Here is a 21,525-nt window from a genome sequence, read left to right as displayed (position 1 = left end):
GACTAGCATGAGATACCTTGTTATGTAGGACCCATACCCGGATGGCCTTGTGGCCTTTTATGAATTTGTTTGTTTCCATGGTCCAACGCCCGGATTATGGCTTGGCGACTGCCTTACAGTCTCACATGAAATACTTTGTTATGCAGGATTCATGTTCGGATGGACTTGTGACCTTTTATGAATTTATTTCTAACGCCCGGATTATAGCCTAACGACGGCCTTACGCCTGACATAACATGCCTTGTTATGTAGGATTCGTACGTGAATGGTCTTATGACCTTTTATAAATGTTTGTTTCCACAGTCCAAAGTAAGGATTATAGCCTAGAGACTGCCTTATTGGTTTCCATTGTTACAAATGAAACCTTCTTGCCTTTTTGTGAACCTAAAAGTTAGGATACATAAATCTGTACAGGAACATCTACGGTTGTACAACACGGTTAGGCATGGCTCGGGTGGCTCCTTCTCCGGGAGACTATTCTCTTCGTCTCATATCCAGGGCACAAATGCCGAACCCACCATTCTATGGTTAAATTAAATCAAAGAGACAAGGCAAAAAATAAATAATAACTCATTGTTCTTAGAGCTGCAATGCTAAATCTGGTTGTGCTGAATCAACACGGCTAGTACTAGCAGAACCTGGAGAATGAAATTTGACATTCAGGTCAGATGCAACTGAATCTGGTTTTGGCTGAGGTGGTGATCCTTGCCAAGAATGCGGAGGTTCAAGTTCAGATCTTGGGGCTTCCTTTTTCTCATTCCCAGAATTGTGTAGTGTACCTCTGGAACTTATAGCAGAAGAACTCTCTGGAACCTTTGGATTTGTCTTCAGTATTGTTGGATGGACAAAGTTAGTATTAGTCCTGGAGACTCTGTCAATGACCTGAGATGGCTGAAAGTTAATCCCAGTAGGCCTGGGGCCCCCAACTAGTTTACCCATCTGAGCTGGAAGACTAATCCTGTATGTGCCATTGAATCCATTCATGCCAGGATGAACTTCATGGGTCGGATGAATCTGAAAGGGAGGCCTTGGCCTGGTCATACCTGTACTGCTGTTGAGGATGTTGAATCCCTCAGCTGCTGCTTCTTCTGTGCAAGGTTGAGATTTACTAGCTGCTGCAAGAGGCGTAGATGATTAGGCAGATGGAGAAGGCTCATTGGTCAATCGCACCTCTGAAGCTAAGTGAAACTGAGATACCTCGTTCTTGTTCACATTATTTTCAGTTTTTTCTGACCCTTTTTCTCTTGATTCAACATTGCAAGATGTGGCAAGAGCACAGAAACCATTGGGAAGAGAGAGAAGCCGGGATGGCGATGGCAGGCCTTGAGGGTTAGAAGAAAGAAGCAATGCCCTCTGCAGTGGGATGTCATTTTCCCCAACCCATCCAGGGCCAAACTCAACTCCAGATGGCAAAGAACTCTCCATTTTTTTCGAAGCAATTTTCCAAGCAATGCTGCCTATATTTGCGGCAAATCGAGCTAAGCTCCTTGAGTAACCATGCTCTGACAGAAGCCCTACCTGATGCACATGGAGCTACATCAATCAATTAACCAGAATAAGGACCAGCTAACTTGCCTAATATAAATGGGCACATGGAAAGTACAGAGCAGCACATGCAGGGATTGATTTCAACAATGATATTCAAAAGAATCAACTAGAGGAATGGATATCACTGTGATACATACAGCAATTAGATGCTTCCACTCTGCATCAAAAGCAGTCAACACAGATGGTTCCCGGCCAGCAGCTGATAATTGATTGTATGTCTTGCGCCTGTTCTCATCAAGTACAAGTTGTCTTTTCCCATACTTCAATGAATTACCCTTAAACATTGAGCCTGCTACAAAAGTGAAGCAACTCAAACCTCCTATTATGTGAATCATGAGCTTCTTTTCTCAGATTATATTAGCCATAAAAGACGAAATGGGGACCAAAGGGCAGGAGAAGGGGGGGGGGACTCATATTAAAATTTCAAAAACATACCTTCATCATTCTTTTCAAATGTGTTGTTAGTCAACCAATAAGCATCATTACGAGAATCACGAGAACGTCCTGATGAGTCCACAAAGCTAGACTTGTCTAAAACATGAGGTCCTTTCCTCAGGTCATTACTGGACCAGGTCGAGCCCTCTCCCCGTGTCGCAAGAGTTCCATCCAAGGCAACTTCTGAACCAGCATGCTCCAGTGAAGGCCTGCCCACTGGTTTTTTCAAATTCTTGGTTGGTGGTCTACCTCTCCTCACTATTTTAGGGTCTGGTTCGTTATCATCACTATCTTGCCTTATATTTTCAAAATTCTTTTTGGCCAGCTCTTTTATGGATCGTGCCTAACAACAATAACAGAAACTCAAATAACATTTCTAAAATGGCTGACAAATTCAGAGTTAAAATGTTGATTAATACCTGTCTAAAATATATGGTATCTGGGGCATTATACTGCATTGCATTTGAACATATTAAGAAAATATCTTTCTGCAAGACAACGAGATGAACATGTGTCACTCTCCAAAATCAAAGAAAATGTAGATCAATTTCCAGACATCATTAGATCAGGAAAATGGCCTATTTCAGCTTCTGAGTTCATCCTTAATTGCTTTCCAGACACGAAGCTGAGAACTTTCAAGAAGTACCAATTCAATAGCAAGTACAATAAAAGTTTTCATCAGGATCTGTAGAAATCACTAGAACCCAACTCCATGGCCATCAAAACGAGAACATGGAGACACAGAATTAATGATTAACTATTTCATAAAATTTGCCAGATATAACCCTTGAATCAATGATGTTGAAGCATTAACAATGGTCCAAAAAAAAAAAAAAAATCTCGAAAACAATCACAGCAAGCAGAGTAGTAGTGGAACGAGGATATTCATACATCTAAATAATATATAGACACACTTTATCCATGGTAATTATATCAAGAAGTAGGAAATCATGGTATAAACAGGACAGACAATGGAAAATTAGGGCTTTATGAGCATATTTATTGATTCATATTACACCTTTTGTGTCATGTTGACATGAGGACTCACTCGTACAACAAAGGAAGCATCAGATAAGTAAAATTATGCATGTCTTGATGTGAAAGGTTATTTCTCAAGCCATTTTTTAGAAAAAAATTGAGGGTGTGATGGCACTCCACAACACATATGGGCCCTACCAAGTACATTGACTACCTAAGTACATGTTAATGAAAGAAACTGATAGGTGCATAACCCTCCACTCGCTGCCTATTAATAATCACAACAATGTTAAGATGTACTATGCTGGATGACTCTGTTGTTCACCCCACAAATTCTCAGACACAGTAACAATAATCACAAATCCCACAACACTCACTGTACGTTCAAGTGGATCAAACACGTTCTAATATTACAAATTGATAATGTTGAATTTGAATCAGACTTATCTCACTCCAAAAACTAACTTAAGTGAGGAGTGCTCAAGACACTTATAAGGGGTACATTACTTTTATTCCAAATCAAAGTGGGATTCAACAGATAAGCCATCAATTGGCAAGTTAAAAAGAAGAATTGCCATAATTAGAAGTACATCAACCAAATTCTGCTGGATTCATACAGGAAATTTCCTCTGCTTTGTTCAATTTCAATAATCCATCAGTTATACAATAGGAAATAAATAAAAATCAATTCCTACTTGAAACAGTTTGCCAGTGCTAAATTCTTGCTTAATGCATATTACAATTCCAGGCAGAGTCAAACGTTCACAACTTTTATGTGGTATTAATTCTTAATTTGGCAGTGAGGGAGTACAAATTGCCACTGGCTTTCCCATGAGCATTAGCTCATTTAATGTAATGCAATCAATTGTTTTTCAGAATTTCAATATAAAATTTTATTATTTTACATTGCATTAAATAAAGTTCTTTCATCATAAAATCTAATAATTGACTGACAATTGAAATTTTAGAAGGATTCATAGTTTGATAAAGGAAGTCTAATACTCTCAATGAATAGAATACTAACCGGGGTAAGTTGGTGAATGCTAATGTGGAAAGATAACGCCTCAATCAGTACAATACTCTTTTCAGATCTGTGTGGCTTGTGCAAAAGTACAAACAGGCAACATAAGGTGAAACAATAGTATCCCAAGCAACAAACAACGAATCCTCACTCCTAGCAAGAGGTACTAATTTTGATGCTGTGTCAAAGACCTAAAAGCTCCATGGACACCAAATGTCAAATCTCTAGTTACTGATCAGTCTTAGCGATCATGCCATTATTCTAACTGAACAATTAGTAAGCACTCTTGGCATACCAATCAAACAAAATAAAATAGTACTCCAACCACTTAAGGAAAGAGAGAAAAACATAGCTGACATTTAACACCAGATCACAAAGTATACTATGACACTAAGTGGCAAGTTAGATTGTGATCTAGCATGCCTTCCTCTCACACTGCTGGCAACATATCACAACTTTAATGAAAATATAAGCATCTAACGCAACTAACAAAAGAAAATAAGGGATTCTCGTAAAGATATAATCCAAAGTCGTTAACCGACCTCAAATTGTTCCAAGTTGGTGTAAACCCCACTAGAAACTTTCTTCCTGACAGTCCCAAAATCCATGGGATGCCCAATGACTTCGTGATAATCTGGAAGCTGCATGAGATAACATCAAAAGAGGGGAGAAAAAAAAAGGTTACCAAATGCACGGACACAAGCCTAAAGAGACAAATGCAACATCGGACAAGATTTGAGAAAAAAACCTCATCTGGATCAACTGGTTCAGAGAAAACACCATATGTGTCCTTCCTGCAATTAAGTTTATGCCCATAAGAGAATCACTTCACTGAGAACTTAAGCAAAATGGAGGAAGAACTGTAAACGGAAAACCGCAGAAGCTGAAAGACACACTTTTGAAGCCTATCGAGGATGAACAGTAACAGCTTTTTATCAGGTAAAGGCGTTGAGGATCCCGACTCTGCACTTGAGTGAAAACACCACACATTATCAAACAAAAAATTCCCAGATTTGTTCCTTTGAAGCAAATGGGCATGTGAATTCATCACCAAAAAAACAAACCTTGTACATCATTTGTGGGGTTTGCACCAGCAACAGGCTTTCCTCTCTGAAATATATTTTTTTTCAAAAAAAAAAAAACAAAATAAAAGAAATTAGCAGAACAATGAAAAAAGTCATTTTTATTTTTTACTGTAATGCGTGAAAGAACAAGAAGCAAAGTAGCTATGAAAAAGGCAAAGTCGCATTCAGTTCAAGGCTCCAAAAAGGGGAAAAAAATACAGATATTAAAATAAAAATAATAACTAAAGAAAAGACAAATTTATAAATTTTTTTAAATAGTAAAATTCATAATTATTTCAGCTGATAAGGGACAGAATAAATTCCACACCAATAGAAACCAAATTAATTTTTAAAAATAAAAAAAAAACCCAAAATTTCATGACAAATTCTCATGTAAAAGGACCGGACCAAGTCAACCACTTACACTGAAATTAAAGAAATTCAAATACAGAGGCCCGCAATTCCAGGAGTTCCTTAATCACGTAAAAAAAGCATTTAAATCTCCCCTAAAAAATAAATCTTTCGCGCTTTTTTCCAATACCAAAAATAACAGAAATTTAAAATCATAAACTAACCAAAATTTTACAATCTTCCCCCTTCTATATTAGTTTTGGAAAAACTGAAATACCTTTTCGCTGACGCCACACCCAGATCCATCACCGATCAAATTGATCTTCCGCTTTCTGTGATACAAAGCCTTTACCTTATCCTCCTCGCCTTTCGATTTTGACTCACTAGAGTTCAGTGAAGCCGAAGCAGGCTCCGATTTTTGGGATGAAGGAGATTGAAGCTTCTTCTCTTGGCGTTTCCCATTCAAATCAACGGCGTCGGCGTCCTGGTGCTGTTCCGGGGAGGAGGAGGTATGATTGCGACGGGTGGATCGACGAAGAGTAGGAGTGGCAGAGTTGTAATTGTTAGAAGAACGAAAGGGTGAATTATTGGAATTTGAATTAGAAAGGTTCCGATTTTGATTTTGCTTATGCAGTTGCTCTTTGAGAGTGCGTTTTTGAAGATCTAACAGAGAAGGTCGGCCTTTCTTCTTCTTCTTCTTCTTCTTCTTCGTCTTCTCTACTATCTTGCCCATTTCTCTCTCTCTCTCTCTCTCTCTCTCTTCCTCTGCCGCCCTCTCTCTCTAACTAAGGAACAGGGTTGTTTTTAAAAATTTTTTATTTTACGGAAACTCTTTTTTTTACATATATTTTTTTATTTAAGATTCGTTTATTATGTAATGTTTCACAGTGGGATCGTGCCTTTCACGTGAGGTTCGTTTATTATGTAATGTTTCACTGTGGGATCGTGCGTTTCACGTGAGGTCGGACGTACTTTTTGAGACGTGATATTTCTTTATACATGTTTCATCCATTAAATTTAAAATTGAATTGAGTTAATTTTATAAAAATTAATTTAATTTAAACCGATTAGTTTAATTTATAAAATTTTTTATTTTTATATATTATTTTTAATATTTTAAATTTTAATTAAAAAATTTTAATTTTAATTTTAATTATGATTTAATTTTAAATTATTAAAAATAATATATTATTATTTATTAATTAACTTAATTCAGTTTTATTAATTTATTTTATTAAAACTGAATAAATTAAAATATTAAAATTTCTAAAAATAAAAATTAAATTAAATTAAAAAAATTAAAATTAAAATTTTAAATTAATTCAGTTTAATCCATTTTTCAATTCAAATAGAATACTTCTCCACTTTTGTCCGAGGCGAACCTGCGCCTGGGAGAGTTGGGGCTTACGTGTCAGTTGTTGAGAGCCGGATCACGTTTCTAACATGGGGTTACATCAACTGATGGAGGTTCTCTTCTTGTATTCCGTTTCAAAATAGTAAAACTTAAAATTAAAAAAGAAATCTAAAATTTACAGATAAATTTTAAATTTCAGTTTACTACAATTTCAAATATATGTAAAAGTAAGAAGAATGGAAAATTAAAGATGGTCTAAGATGCCTTAAAACCTTACAATAGATAAATTTTAAAAATAGTTGATAAATTTATTATTGAAAATTTAATTTTGAAATAAATGATGATTTTATTATTTAAAATAATTTTATAGTTAGTTAAGAAAATCACAAATAATATATAATTAAAATTTTTAAATAAGAATGTAAATTAGGTAATAATTTTATTATTTAAATTAATTTTAGATTTTACTAAAAATATTTTTAAAAATCTAAAAACGCTATAAGATTAAATTTTAAAATATGAATTATTAAAATAACATATTAAATGTTTCAACATAATAATATATTAAATATTACAAAGATTACTAAAATAATACTTTTATATTTTTAGGTATAAATTAAAAATAATAACTTTAAATTTAATTATTGCTATTAAAATATTAATGAAATAAAATTTTAAAATAATTAATTATATTATTATTTTTTGAATTAATTTTAAGAGTTAACTAAAAATATTAAAATAAATTCAATTAGTAATATTTAAAAATTTCAAACTAAATAAATGGATTTTTTTATTTAAATTAAAAATCAATAATATTATAAAATTTAATACTTATATTAAAATTATATTATTGATTGTAAAAAAAGTTTTTTAAAATTGAAATTTTATTTTAAAAAATTTTATAGATAAGAGAATTGATACTGTATAACAATCATACAAAATAAGTTATAAGCTATCATGAAATAAGTTATGAGCTATTATTACGAGATAGAGAGACCGCGACAAAGTCTAATAAGTGAGAAACACAGTCTAGTCCAAATAAAAGAAGGTTCGGACACTTTAATACCCTTCGATAGGTGAAGTCTCGACACGAAATTACCGTTATCAGACACAGTCCAACATATCTGCATTACGCTTGTAATAATATGATTAATAACCTATTAACTGACCATATTCCTTATCAAGAAACTGATCACATTGTCGTCGGATTATTGAAAAATATCATATTTATCTTCACATTCTTACGATATAAAAGGATAAGAATCACAAAAGTAAAAATACGCTATTCTCTTATTAAAAGACCTCTAAGTAATTCATTGCATTCACTCTTCTTAAGGATACTGATTTGAGCGTCGGAGTGGCTGCCCATATTATCTTCTTTAGAGGTCTAGCCAATCACAGCATAGCTCCCTTTCGATCATGTCATCAATTTAATCCCTATAACATAATTTGGTTCTGTTACTGAAAAATCTTTTGAATCCTCTCTATTCATTTGGATTAACGACCGATCTCTCACTCTTTTTCTCATAGAAAAATACCTCTCTTTTTCCACATTAAAAATGGCTGAATTGTACATGTCATTATGGGAGGACATGATACAAGCAAAGAAAAAATAAGCATATAATAGAAAACGTCCTGTCAGTTAATTAAGAACCATGGACTAAGTAAGAGGTAAGATTCGGTCCTAGTGATAAAACGATTAGATTCTTTCAAAATGATCTATTGGTTATTAAAATCCTCCTAAACTGGTACGAAGTAAGATGAGTATTGATGAATACAGATATTATGTTAACCTTCTCATCTTAAATACTTTTAACAAATTAGGCTTGGATCATTCCTTTGTTGAACATTCCTTTGTTAGAAGGGATTAGACTCACGTTGCTCATATTCTTAGGAGGAATTTCCTTAACGATGTTTCTTTCAGATGTAATATCCTTCATTATCATCTTCCTTATCAAGTTAATGGCCTTCCATGAAAAGATTCACCACAACTCTTATCTAGCAGCCACACTACAAGAAATATCTGACGGATTAATCTGTTGCATTGTTTATTGCTAAACTTTTTTCTTCCCGACATATTACATATCTGTCGCAAATTGTGTCATAGTTACTATGTTTTGTGGTGGAGCCAACAGGAGCTCCTATCTAATAGTTCTAAACATTGTTTATTAGTATAATGAAAGTAATCTTTTAAAACAAGACGAGGACACTTAATCAAATCAATTGAATAGACAGTCTTTTATTTATTTTAATGACTCCAAAATGAAATCTTTAATTATAAATGTATTTTTAAAAATTTTTTGTATTAGTGATGTAACTAAAATAGAACTGTGCCAATCTGTAAGAAAGAGAAAGTGAGATGGTTAGAACCTATGGCAACCACTCCGATACTCAAGTTAGTAAACTGAAAATAAGGGTGAGTGTAATGTAATATTTTAAATTTAACAGTAGCTATGTAAAAATTGTGTACTTTGATCTCTGCGATCATTAGTTTTTATACTATAAAAAAATGAAATTAATTATCGCATTTCCTGAAAAATCAGTTAGTACCAGCTAATTGATAGGAGATTTCATGATTATAAGTAAGGGTGAGCAGTATTCGATTCAAACTGAAAAAACCGACCGAACCGATTCGATTTTTTATTCAATTCGATTCGGTTTGGTTTTTAATTTCAGAAATTACAGTTATTTCGGTTCGATTTGATTTTAATCAGAAAAAAATTAAAAAAATCGAACTGAACCGATTATTGATAATAATATGTTATTTTCAATAATATAGAAAAATTAAATTATATTAAAATTAAAATATTTTAATTAAATTTTAAAATATTAAAAATAAAGTGTAAAAATAAAAAAATATTAAAAATCGAAACTGATCAAATCGAACTGAATCAAACCGAATCAGATCGATTCAATTCGATTCGATTTCTGATCAAAATCGATTCGCTTCAGTTTTCATAAATAATAAAATTTCGGTTTTCGGTTTATTCGGTCCGAACCGACTGAATACTCACCCCTAATTATAAGTGTAATGGAGATTTATTGGATTGCGTTATCTAACGGTAATTTTCCATTGAGTCTTGCCTCGTAGTTGAGAGAGCGAGTCTTAACGAAAAGGCTGAGACCAAAAGTATCAGGGTCTTTTTTTTGTTATAGGTTATATAGAAAGTAAATATGTTAATATAGGAAATAAATATTGATGGATGTGTTAGTTACTTAATCTTAGGGATTGTATAATTATAAGCTTGATTTTTCTTCCTATTTAAATACCATCTCTCATGTATAAATAGGTTATAATCTCTATTATGAAATATAACAAAATATTATATTTCTACATGGTATTAAAGTCATTCTCGTAGAGATTTAATTTTTTTTTTTCTCTCTTGTCAAGTTTTAAAATTTTTGGAGACTTAGGCCTCCTATTCTTTTGTGTTACCCATCTAGGGTAATATTTTTCTTTCATCGTCTACCTAGAGAGGACGCCGAAGTTGCCTTGCACCCCGCTTGTCAGATCTGTGGTTCGTTTGCCGTTTGAGTGTTGGGTGGATGTGTTTTTTTTTTTTTTTTTTTATACTGTTCACTGTGTTAGGTTTTGTTATCTTCCTTTAATTCGTTTGAAGGTAAAGGAGTATAGAGTTTTGGTTGAAATTATTTTTGACAGTAAGACCCATATTATTAAAATTATTCCAACGTCTTCGGTAGCGGCTGAGATAGGTAAAATGTGTCTTATTTCCTCTTTATATAAATAGGCCATCGATTCTGGTGCCACAGATCACATGGCAAGTAATTCTCATATTTTTACTAGCTTTTGATCTTATAAAGCAAATTCTCCTGTTATTATAGCTGATGGGTCAACCTATAATGTTGAGGATTCTGGGACTGTTAAACCTACTCCTTCTATTACCCTATCATCTATGCTAAGTTTACCTAAACTTGCTTTTAATTTAATATATGTGAGTAAACTTACCAAAGACCTAAATTGTTGTGTTTCCTTTTTTCTGATCATTTTCTCATTCATGATCTTGTGACGAAGTAGATTATTGGTAAATGATATGTATCTGGGGTCTCTACATTTTGGATGCATGAGTGCCTTAGCCTGTTGCCTGCTCTAGTGTCGTGTCTCCGTTTGAGGTACATTGTCGGTTGGAACATCTTTCTTTACCGGTTTTGAAGACGTTATGCCTTCAATTTCATGAGGTATCTTTACTGGAATGTGAGTCATGTCATTTTGCAAAATATCATCGAATCTCTTTAAGTCCTAGAGTCAATAAACGAGCTGAGTCTAATTTTGAATTAGTTCATTTAGATGTTGGGAGGCCATGTTTGATTGGATCTAAGACAAGATTCATATATTTTATCACTTTTGTCGATGATTACTCTAGAATGACTTGAATTTGCTTTATGAAGCATCGTTCAGAAGTGTTTTCTCATTTTTCTGTCTTTTGTGCTGAAATCAAGACTCAATTTAATATTTCTGTGAAAATTTTGCGGAGCGACAATGCTAAAGAATATACGTCAGAATCATTCCAGGCTTATATGATTCAACATGGTATTCTTTACTAATCGTCATGTGTTGATACACCTGCTCAAAATGGGATAGCTGAAAGAAAGAATCGACATCTTCTTGAGACGACTAGAGCTCTATTGTTTCAAATGCAAGTTTCTAAGCAATTTTGGGATGATGTTGTCTCTACTGCATGCTTTCTCATTAATCGCATGTCCTCCATAGTATTAAACGGTAATACTCCTTATAATGTCCTATTTCCTAAGAAGTTATTATTTCCTCTTGAACTACGACTGTTTGGCAGTACTTGTTATGTTTGGGATGTCAGACCTCATATGACTAAACTTGATCCTAAAGTTTTAAAGTGTGTTTTCTTGGGATATTTCTGCCTTCAGAAGGGATATCGATGTTACTCTCCAGACCTCAACAAGTATCTGGTCTCAACAGATAAAGTCTTTTCCGAGAAAGCCCTTTTTTATCTTGTTGCACAAATCTCTCATGATCAAGAGGATGATGACGAGTGGCTCATCTATAGAATCATATCTGATGGTGGGACCTCTTCGAGTATGCCTTCTGCTGCACAATCTGATGGTAACATTCCTCTTAATACTCAGCTTCCTGTTAACCCATCAGTTGTTCAAGTTTACTCTCGGAGGCCAGTACCTGATGATACATATCTTGCACCGGAATCTTCTTCGCCAATAGATCTACCACCGAGTGATCTTGACCTCCCCATTAGTCTTTGTAAAGGTAAACGACAGTGTAAATCTATCTATTTTGTTACTAATTTTCTGTCTCATGATCACCTGTCTCCGTCTTTTACCTCCTTAATTGTCTCTCTAGATTTCATTTCTTTGCCTAAGACAGTTAAAGAGGCTCTGGCTCATTTTGGATGGCGTGATGCAATATTTGAGGAGATCAAGGCTCTAGATGAAAATCATACTTGGGAACTAGTTGATTTACCCTCTGGCAAGAAGGTTGTGGGCTGTAAATGGGTTTTTGCCGTCAAAGTCAATCCAAATGGCTCCATAGCGAGGCTTAAGGCCCATCTTGTCGCCAAAGGTTATGCCCAAACTTATGGCATTGACTCTTTTGATATTTTTTCTCCTGTGGCAAAAATGACCTCAGTCTGCTTGTTCATCTCCCTAGCTGCTTCTCAGCATTGGCCTTTACACCAATTAGATATCAAGAATGTATTTTTATATGGTGACCTCCAAGAGGAGGTGTATATGGAGCAACCACCAGGGTTTGTTGCTTAGGGGGAGTATAGGAAAGTCTGCCATTTGAAAAAATCTTTGTATGGTTTGAAGCAAAGTCCCCGTGCATGGTTTGGAAATTTCAGTGAAGTTGTTCAAAAATTTGGGTTGAAAAAAAGCAAGTGTGACCATTCAGTCTTCTATAGAAATTCAGATATTGGTATTATTCTCCTTGTTGCATATGTTGATACTATTGTCATTACAGGAAATGATAGTGTATAGATTTCTTCTCTCAAAAACTACTTGCATGCGAGTTTTCATACCAAAACCTTAGGTCAACTTAAGTATTTCTTAGGAGTCGAAGTCTTGAGAAGTAAAAAGAAAATTTTCCTGTCTCAAATGAAGTATGTCATTGACTTACTTGCAGAAACTGGGAAGATGGGAGCTAAACCATGTAGCATACCAATAATTCCTAATATATGTCTTATAAAAGATGACAGAGACCCTTATGATGATCCAGAGAGGTATATGAGGTTGGTTGGAAAGCTGAACTACCTTATGGTGATGACTCGGCCAGATATTGCTTTTGTAGTAAGTGTTGTAAGTCAGTTCATGTCTGCACCTACGATAAAACATTGGGTTGCTCTAGAACAAATTCTATGTTATCTAAAAGGGACTCCTAGACTCGGTATACTCTACAGAGATCATGAGCATACTGCACTTGAGTGTTTTTCTAATGATGACTGGGCGGGATCCAAAAGTGATAGAAGGTCGACTACAGGCTACTGTATATTTATTGGAGGAAACCTAGTGTCTTGAAAAAGTAAGAAGCAAAATGTGGTATCCAGATCCAGTGCCGAGTCAAAATATAGGGCCATGGCTCAATCGACTTGTGAGATTTTATGGATAAATCATCTACTAAAGGAAGTTGGTATGGATGTTGTATCACCCGTGACACTTTGGTGTGATAATCAGGCTGCTCTTCACATTGATTCCAATCTAGTATACCATGAAAGGACTAAGCATATTGAAATTGACTGTCATTTCATCCGTGAAAAGATTCAAGAAAATTTAATCTCCACCAGTTATGTGAAGACAGGAGAGCAATTGGGTGATCTATTCACCAAAACTTTAAATGGGTCTCGAATAGAATATTTTTCTAATAAGTTGGGTATGATAAATATCTATGATCCAACTTGAGGGAGAGTGTTACAAGTTATATAGGAAGTAAATATATTAATATAGGAAATAAATATTGATAGATGGGTTAGTTACTTAATCTCATGGATTGTATAATCATAAGCTTGATTTTCCTTCCTATTTAGATACGATCTCTCATGTATAAATAGGTTGTAATCTCTATTGTGAAATATAACAAAATATTATATTTCTATATTTTTCTTTGGTAGAACTAAGCATCATATGATCAAACTCTTACAACATGGCCCTATTTTCAAGTGTCAGCACAAGGTCTACCCTAAGCGATTATTGTGTCATATTAGTTAGTAATAGAAATTGCTTCTATTACTTTGAAAGCCCTTGCTTTGAGAGAGACCCTTGCTTTGAGAGAGAAGGGGTAAATTATATTGTACTCTATATGTATGTGTATTTTCACCAGCAAAAGGGTGTGATGATCGCTAGGCCTTTGGCATCCAGGTTGAGGTCGAGTCTTGGAGGAAGAGACAAATCCAAAACTCATTAGAGCCCACTACGCAAACTGACCCATCAACACACCATCCAATCCGCAATTAAAGCAGGCCGAGCTGACTGAGGGACCGGCCTCGCCAAAAAAGAGTTTAGCTCATTTGATGCGACATGGAGTAGGAGAGTATGTCTAGCTATACTGCGACTCTATCATCATGAACGCCAGAAAGGAATTAAATGGCCGAATCACGAGGATGGACAAGCAGATACGCCCTTACGTACAATTTTACATAATAGAAACAGAGATAAGTGTCACTGTAGTAGGATGGCGGTTATGCGTCACTAGAGTATAAAGAAAAAAAGAATAAAAAAGGGGAGCATGACCCCTTCAAACTAAGATTTTTCCATACACATAGAAACTCTACTCATTTCTTGATCTCAGAATATCAAGGTGTATCAATTATACTGGATATATGATCTGACTAACAATATCATGATAGGTATCTATTGCATTTTAGCATAGATCGAAAAGTTGTTTATGGTCAAATGGTTTAAAAGGCTTATCTACGGATTCATTATCTTTGTCGTCTTATTCTAATTATTTGTCAAGAGATGAGTAGGCAACTTAAATTCATAGAAATCGTCAAAGGATGTTAGTCACAGGCCGATGAAGTAAAATATGAAAAAATAAAATGATTTAGAAGAATTTATTTAATCCATTTTTAAAATTTAATTATTTATTTAATTTAATATTAGAAGTCAAAGAGATTATATATTTATTAATGACGTATTTGATTTATTTTTAAAATTTAAAGATTTTATTTGATCTATTTTAATAATTAAAATGCTTATTTTAATCTAAAAAAGTTTAATATTAATTACAATAGACTAATATAAGAATTTTAACATTCTTTGCATTAACTTTCTTAATAGAATAGGATCTCATTTATTTTCTATTTGACCTTAAGTATAATCTACAAACCAATTTCTTTTTTTTATAATCAATAAATCAAATTTTCATTTATCCTCTTATTTAAAATAAAAAATTTCACAAAAATTTAATTCAATTTATTTTTTTATTGATTTTTTTCAATAAAAGAATTAATTATTTTTTTAATTTATAAAATTTTATTTAAAAAAAAATAAAATTATGCGTAATTTTATAAAAAATTATTTAAATTTTTTCTTATAAAATAAAATATATCATATCAAATGGAGGGTATATAACTTTTATATGAGTTAGATGATAATTCTCTCAAAATGTAACAATCCCTCTAACACTACTGGATCATGAGTAAAAGTATAGCCCATTATTCTAAAATATCCAGAGTTTCATAATCGAAACATATTTCAAAGAAAAATAACCATTATTCTAAAATATATATTTACACCTTTAAAATTTATCAAAAAAATATTTATGATATTATAAAATTTGAAATCATCCCATAATACATGCATATGAACTATTTAAAAAGTAATTAATACAAAATAGAGTTCGTAAACTACATTGCGCTAACATATACCTACAAATCTGAAATTATTGTTCAAATTTATCATTAGTAGTAAATAATTTAACAATAATAATCATATAAATATATAAATTTTAAAATTAAAATTCATCCTATAATTTTTATATTTAAAAAATATCCTCCTTAAATGTAAATTGGTATAAGAATACCTTAAAAAGTTCATGCTATTTACTGATTGAAACTGAAAGATTATATTAATTTCAATTTTAAATAGTCTAGACGTTCATATAATATTTTTACTATTTAAAGTATCAAGATTTTTTTTTTTTGAAAACAGTATCAAGATACCTTTTTAGTAAGGTTTAAGGGATGGGAATATGTATTCCGATGACCACTGGGTTTCACTACCTTGATAAAAAGCCGAGCTCACAATGACAGAGCCGGCCCAGGACCCGCAGAGTCCCACGAGTGAGAAGGTCCAGTCCATTCATCCTTAAGGTCGGGCTTTGCTCAAGACCCAGCCTTCTCTTCCTGAGCCTGGTCCGGAGGCTTAGCAAAATAAGGATCACTGGCCCAGCCCCAAACTGCTTGGTTCACACGCGTGCTAAAAGGGAGAATTAAATGGCCGTTTAGCATGCCGCAGAGGCCTGATTCTTCCGTATATACGGATATGCATAGTAGGGACAGGTGGCCCAATGAGGAGAAAGTTGTTATACGTCACTAACAGACCAAGAAAAAGAATAAAAAGGAGAAGAACACCTTCTTCTCGAACCAAGCTTACTCAACCATTGTAAAACCCTGTTTTCTGGATCTCAGATCATCAATAGGCGTCGTCTGTGGGAAAGAAGGAGATCTTTTCATCACTGGAGTTCCACTCTTACAACACCCACTGAGATCCACGATGGCCAACCATAACGAAAACAACATTGTTAACACCCCTAATGACCTGAGCTCTGCCCAGGAGGGGTAACAGTTCTCTTTCTCCAGCCCCGCAACTCCTAACAACCAACCGCCAATCCCTTTCAATCCCTCGTCGAGCTTGGCAGGGAATGCGCCTGAAAACACCCTATCCAACCAAGACCTCCAAGCCATGGCCCTTCAACTGCAAAACACTGCCCACTGGCTGGGGCAGATGATGCAACAGAGGGGCCTCAATACCCCAATGAACATGTTGCCGGTGGTAGAAGAATCCCGAACCAACGAACCTCAGTCTACCTTTAACCACCCTCAAACAAACAGCAGAGAAACCGAAGAAAGGGGGAGAAGGGCAGGCGAAGAGGAAGAGCCGGAGGCTAGAATACGGGGAAGAAGGGTAAGGGAGTTGATAGAACATGATGAGGCGGAGAGTTACTTAGCTAGAACAACAACAAGAAGGACGGAAGATGAGGAGCAGGAAGAGGAGTATCGTCTGGAGAAAAGGCCTAGACAAGAAGAAGAGAATGTAGATCAGAAACTGCAGAAACTGAGGGAACAACTCCTAGCCGAGTTGGGGGCGAAGGACCAAAACCAAGCCCTCTTGCCCACCTCCTCACCTTTCTCGAAATGGGTATAGCAGGAGACCATCCCCAAGAAGTTTATGATGCCACCCATGGCAGCCTATGACAGAACGGGAAACCCAAGGGAGCACATCCTCAACTATAAGACCTTCATGGAGCTGCAAACTCTCTCGGATGCCTTGATGTGCAAGGTATTCCCCACAACACTCACGGGTCCAGCACGGGTGTAACAACCTGGACGTGAACCCCGACACTCTTACCGTTCACGGCCCAGGGCTATCCCTCGCCTGGCCTCTTTGCCACCTCGGGCTTTCCACTGGCGTCGTGAACAGCTCTTAACATCCATTCACCCTCACGGGTTCCTGGCAGGATTTGTCCCCTTGGGTTCTCGCATCGAATGCATCCTTCCCCAAGTGGATTTGGCCCAAATTTTCCTTTGGAAATTAGGTCGCCTCCCCCACTACTCGAACCCTTGACCTCCCACTTTAAGGGAATAGTCTGGTGAGAGTGAGTACCAATTGTTAATGACTTATTGGAACAATTGGTACTCACTCTCACCAGACTATTCCCTTAAAGTGGGAGGTCAAGGGTTCGAGTAGTGGGGGAGGCGACCTAATTTCCAAAGGGAAATTTGGGCCAAATCCACTTGGGGAAGGATGCATTCGATGCGAGAACCCAAGGGGACAAATCCTGCCAGGAACCCGTGAGGGTGAATGGATGTTAAGAGCTGTTCACGACGCCAGTGGAAAGCCCGAGGTGGCAAAGAGGCCAGGCGAGGGATAGCCCTGGGCCGTGAACGGTAACAGTGCCGGGGTTCACGTCCGGGCTGTTACATAAAAAGGCGCCTTTTTATGTATGATTGTTGATCATGTATGGGATTAAACAGGTTTACAGGTTGCATGTCAGGCTTGCTACGGGTCTCGGCGGCCTTAAGCCGATCTGGATCCTAGCGCCGATAGCGGTCCGATTTTCGGGTCGTTACAACCTCGTTCATAACAGAAGATGGAACCTATTATTATAGGGCTATGCCTTTTGGGCTAAAGAATGCCGGTGCAACATACCAGAGACTAATGAATAAAATTTTCAAAGAGCAGATCGGTAGGAATGTCGAGGTGTACGTGGATGACATGGTTGTAAAAAGCCCAACTTTCCAGCAACACTTGATGGATCTAAGAGAGGTGTTTGAGGTGCTAGAGCGATATAGGATGAGGTTGAAAGTTCTTGGGATACATGGTGAGCGGAAAAAGAATTGAGCCCAACCCAAAAAAGGTGGAAGCCATATTGAAAATGCTTGAGCCGACCTGTGTAAGGGACGTCCAAAGACTTACTGGAAGGGTGGTGGTGCTCAACCATTTCATGTCGAGGTCGGCAAAGATGCTTGCCATTCTTCAAGAAGCTAAGGAAAGTTCCGAACTTCGAATGGACTAAAGACTGTCAAGAAGCCTTCAAAGAGCTCAAGTGCTATCTTAGCTCATCACATGTGCTTAGTAGTCCGTTGGAGGGGGAAGAAGTCTTGATCTACTTGGCAGCCTCAGAGAGCAAGTTGTTAGCGCCGTACTGGTAAGAGTGGAAGAAGGAGAGCAGAAGTCGGTTTTCTATGTCAGCAGGGTGCTCAAAGATGCTAAAACAAGATATCTGAACATCGAAAAAATAGCGTACGCCCTATTATTAGCAGTCAGAAAATTCAGGGTTTATCTGGAGAGCCATCAAGGAGTAGTGATGACAGACCAGCTGTTGAAGAAAATCCTACACCGACCAGAAACTTCAGGTCGGATGCTCACATGGTCCATCGAGATTAGCCCTTACTGTTTGGAATATCGACCCCGCACCACTATAAAATCTCAAGCTCTTGCGGACTTCATAGCAGAGTGCTCTTTCAACAAAAAAAAGCAGAATTGGGTAAGACATCCTCAGAAAATATAGAGGGTGAGAGAGAAAGGCAGTCCTCTTGAGAATTCAGTTGGAAGCTGTATGTAGACGGAGCATCTGAAGCCGGGGGCAGCAGTGCGGGGATAATGCTGAAGGGCCCTGAGGGGTTCAAAGTCTGCTATGCTCTACGCCTAGAGTTCAGCACCACTAACAATGTAGCAGAATATGAAGCCCTAATAAACGGGATGATGATCACAGTAGAAGTAGGGGCAACTGATCTCGAGGTAAATAGCAATTCCCAGTTGGTAATCGGTCAGATAACGAGGGCATATCAGGCAAAAGACCCAACCATGCAGAGATACTTGGCGAAGGTCAAGGCAATAGAAGCTGAGTTACGAGGTCGGGAGATCGCGATAAGATACCAGAGAATACCTCAGGAAGAAAATGAAGAGGCAGACCTGCTCAGTCGATTGTCTAAAGAGGAGCTAGAACAACTCCCAGATGAGGTATATATACAACATGTCAGTGCTCCTGCCTTTGACAGAGGGAACGCTATAATGAAGTAGGAGAAGGGCGGAATTGGATGACCCCATACCTCGACTATTTGGAAAAAGGAAAACTTCCCGAAGATAAAGCTGAAGCTAAGAAAATTGCAGCTCGGGCTGCCAACTACCAGGCAATAAGGGGAACTTTATACCGAAGAGGGAAGTCCAGTCCGTGGCTCCGGTGTGTAAGCCCGGAGGAAGCTATAAGGGTGATGGAAGAAATACACCAAGGAGTGTGCGGAGCTCATGAAGGAGCTGGGACACTGGCAAACAAAATATTCAGACAAGGATACTACTGGCCCACTGTTAAAAAAGAGGCGGAGGAGTTTGTCCGAAGATACGATGTATGCTAAAGGTTTGCCAATGCCATCAATGTTCTAGCCACCCCTCAATCCAGTATATCCAGCCCATGACCATTTTCACAGTGGGGTATAGATATTCTGGGGCCTTTACCCAAGACCACGAGATAGAAGAAGTTTGTAGTAGTGGCTGTGGAGTACTTCTCAAAATGGCCAGAGGCAGAGGCAATCCCTACAATTACAGCTAGAAAGATGATAGATTTCGTCTGGGGCAACATTATATGTAGATTTGGGATACCAAGAGTGCTCATATCGGATAATGGCAGACAGTTTGACTGTAAGACCTTCAAGGAATTCACAGTAAACATGGGCATATGGCACAAATTCTCCTCGGTGGCCCACCCTCAAACCAACGGCCAAACAAAGGTCACTAATAGAGCTATCCTCCAGGGACTAAAGAAGAGACTGGATGGAGCAAAGGAAAATTGGGCAGATGAACTCAACAGTATCCTGTGGGCACTCTGAACCACCCCTAGGACGCCCACCAAAGAGACACCTTTTGCACTCGCGTTTGGCACCAAAGCTGTAGTCCCGATTGAGCTGCAAGTCCCTACTCATTGAGTCCAATTCAATAGCGAGAGCACCAACGACGATAAGTTGAGGAGTAACTTAGACGCCCTGGAAGAAGTTAGAGAAGAAGCTCAAGTCCGCACGGCTGCATATCAACATAGGGCAGCTCGTTACTACAACCAGCGAGTCAGAGAAAGGAGCCTAAAGGTGGGAGACCTCGCACTAAGAAACTTGGAAGCCACTGGAAAAAGGGCTGCAGTTGGAAAGCTAGCACCAACTTGGGAAGGCCCCTTTAGGATAACCAAAGTCGTCAAACCGGGTGTATATCGAATTGAAGACCTGCAAGGAAATCCAGAACCCCACGCTTGGAATATACAGCATTTGAAGAGGTACTTCCTTTAAAATGTTTGCAACATGAAGAAAACTCTTGTACTTTGAAAATATGAATGAAATGAATAACACCGTTCTTAATAAGCAACGTTATTCCTATTATTATGGGTCTTAATTTCTTTGAAAAAAAAATGCTAGAAGACCTCAGCGAGGTAGGTAACCAGGCTCCCCAAGCGCCCCCGGCACCATAAAACCGGCTGAGATGATGAAGCGACAGTAAGGCCATAGTGCCTGAATCTCGTTCAAGACGTCAGCGAGGTAGGTGATCGGGCTCCCCAAGCGCCCCCGGCACTATAAAACCGGCTGAGATGATGAAGCGACAGTAAGGCCATAAAGCCTGAATCTCGTTCAAGACCTCAGCAAGGTAGGTGACCGGGCTCTCAAGCGACTCCGGCACTATAAAACCGGCTGAGATGATGAAGCAACAGTAAGGCCATAACGCCTGAATCTCGTTTAAGACCTCAGTGAGGTAGGTGACCGGGCTCCCCAAGTGCCCCGGCACCATAAAATCGGCTGAGATGATGAAGCGACAGTAAGGCCAAAGAGCCTGAATCTCGTTTAAGACCTCAGCGAGGTAGGTGACCGGGCTCCCCAAGCGCCCCCGGCATCATAAAACCGATTGAGATGATGAAGCGACAGTAAGACCATAGAGCCTGAATCTCATTCAAGACCTCAGCGAGGTAGGTGATCGGGCTCCCCAAGCGCCCCCGGCACCATAAAACCGACTGAGATGATGAAGCGGCACTAAGGCCATAGAGCCTGAATCTCGTTCAAGACCTCAGCGAGGTAGGT

The 21,525-nt window shown here is 37.3% G+C and overlaps 2 protein-coding genes across 5 annotated transcripts; one reads left to right on the top strand and one right to left on the bottom strand.

The window, feature by feature from the left end:
- Positions 1 to 258: 258 nt before the first annotated feature.
- LOC110613777 (bromodomain-containing protein 9-like) lies at positions 259 to 6,188 on the bottom strand. Of its 4 annotated transcripts, XM_043956080.1 has the most exons (11): positions 5,675 to 6,188; positions 5,047 to 5,092; positions 4,879 to 4,945; positions 4,731 to 4,776; positions 4,525 to 4,623; positions 2,403 to 2,471; positions 1,984 to 2,326; positions 1,686 to 1,840; positions 1,198 to 1,533; positions 1,044 to 1,115; positions 259 to 958 (listed from the first exon to the last, which is right to left on the bottom strand). In XM_043956080.1, exons 1-11 carry the CDS (start codon positions 6,128 to 6,130, stop codon positions 953 to 955), a joined length of 1,695 nt encoding a protein of 564 aa, XP_043812015.1. In that variant the 5' UTR covers positions 6,131 to 6,188; the 3' UTR covers positions 259 to 952. The 4 variants fall into 4 exon arrangements, with proteins under 4 accessions (XP_043812015.1, XP_043812016.1, XP_043812017.1 ...); XM_043956081.1 differs by having other exon boundaries at positions 259 to 1,115; positions 1,686 to 1,837; XM_043956082.1 differs by having other exon boundaries at positions 259 to 1,518.
- Positions 6,189 to 19,075: 12,887 nt separating this feature from the next.
- On the top strand, positions 19,076 to 20,745 carry LOC110612599. Its single transcript, XM_021753377.1, has 4 exons — positions 19,076 to 19,435; positions 19,474 to 19,818; positions 19,945 to 20,285; positions 20,409 to 20,745. The coding sequence occupies exons 1-4, from the start codon at positions 19,076 to 19,078 to the stop codon at positions 20,743 to 20,745; spliced, it is 1,383 nt and encodes a 460-aa protein (XP_021609069.1).
- Positions 20,746 to 21,525: the final 780 nt, after the last annotated feature.

The sequence above is a fragment of the Manihot esculenta genome, chromosome 4 (assembly GCF_001659605.2).
Source record: "Manihot esculenta cultivar AM560-2 chromosome 4, M.esculenta_v8, whole genome shotgun sequence".
Lineage (NCBI taxonomy): Eukaryota > Viridiplantae > Streptophyta > Magnoliopsida > Malpighiales > Euphorbiaceae > Manihot > Manihot esculenta.
Note: the sequence above shows the minus strand (reverse complement) of the source record. Positions and strands in the feature narration are given on the sequence as shown.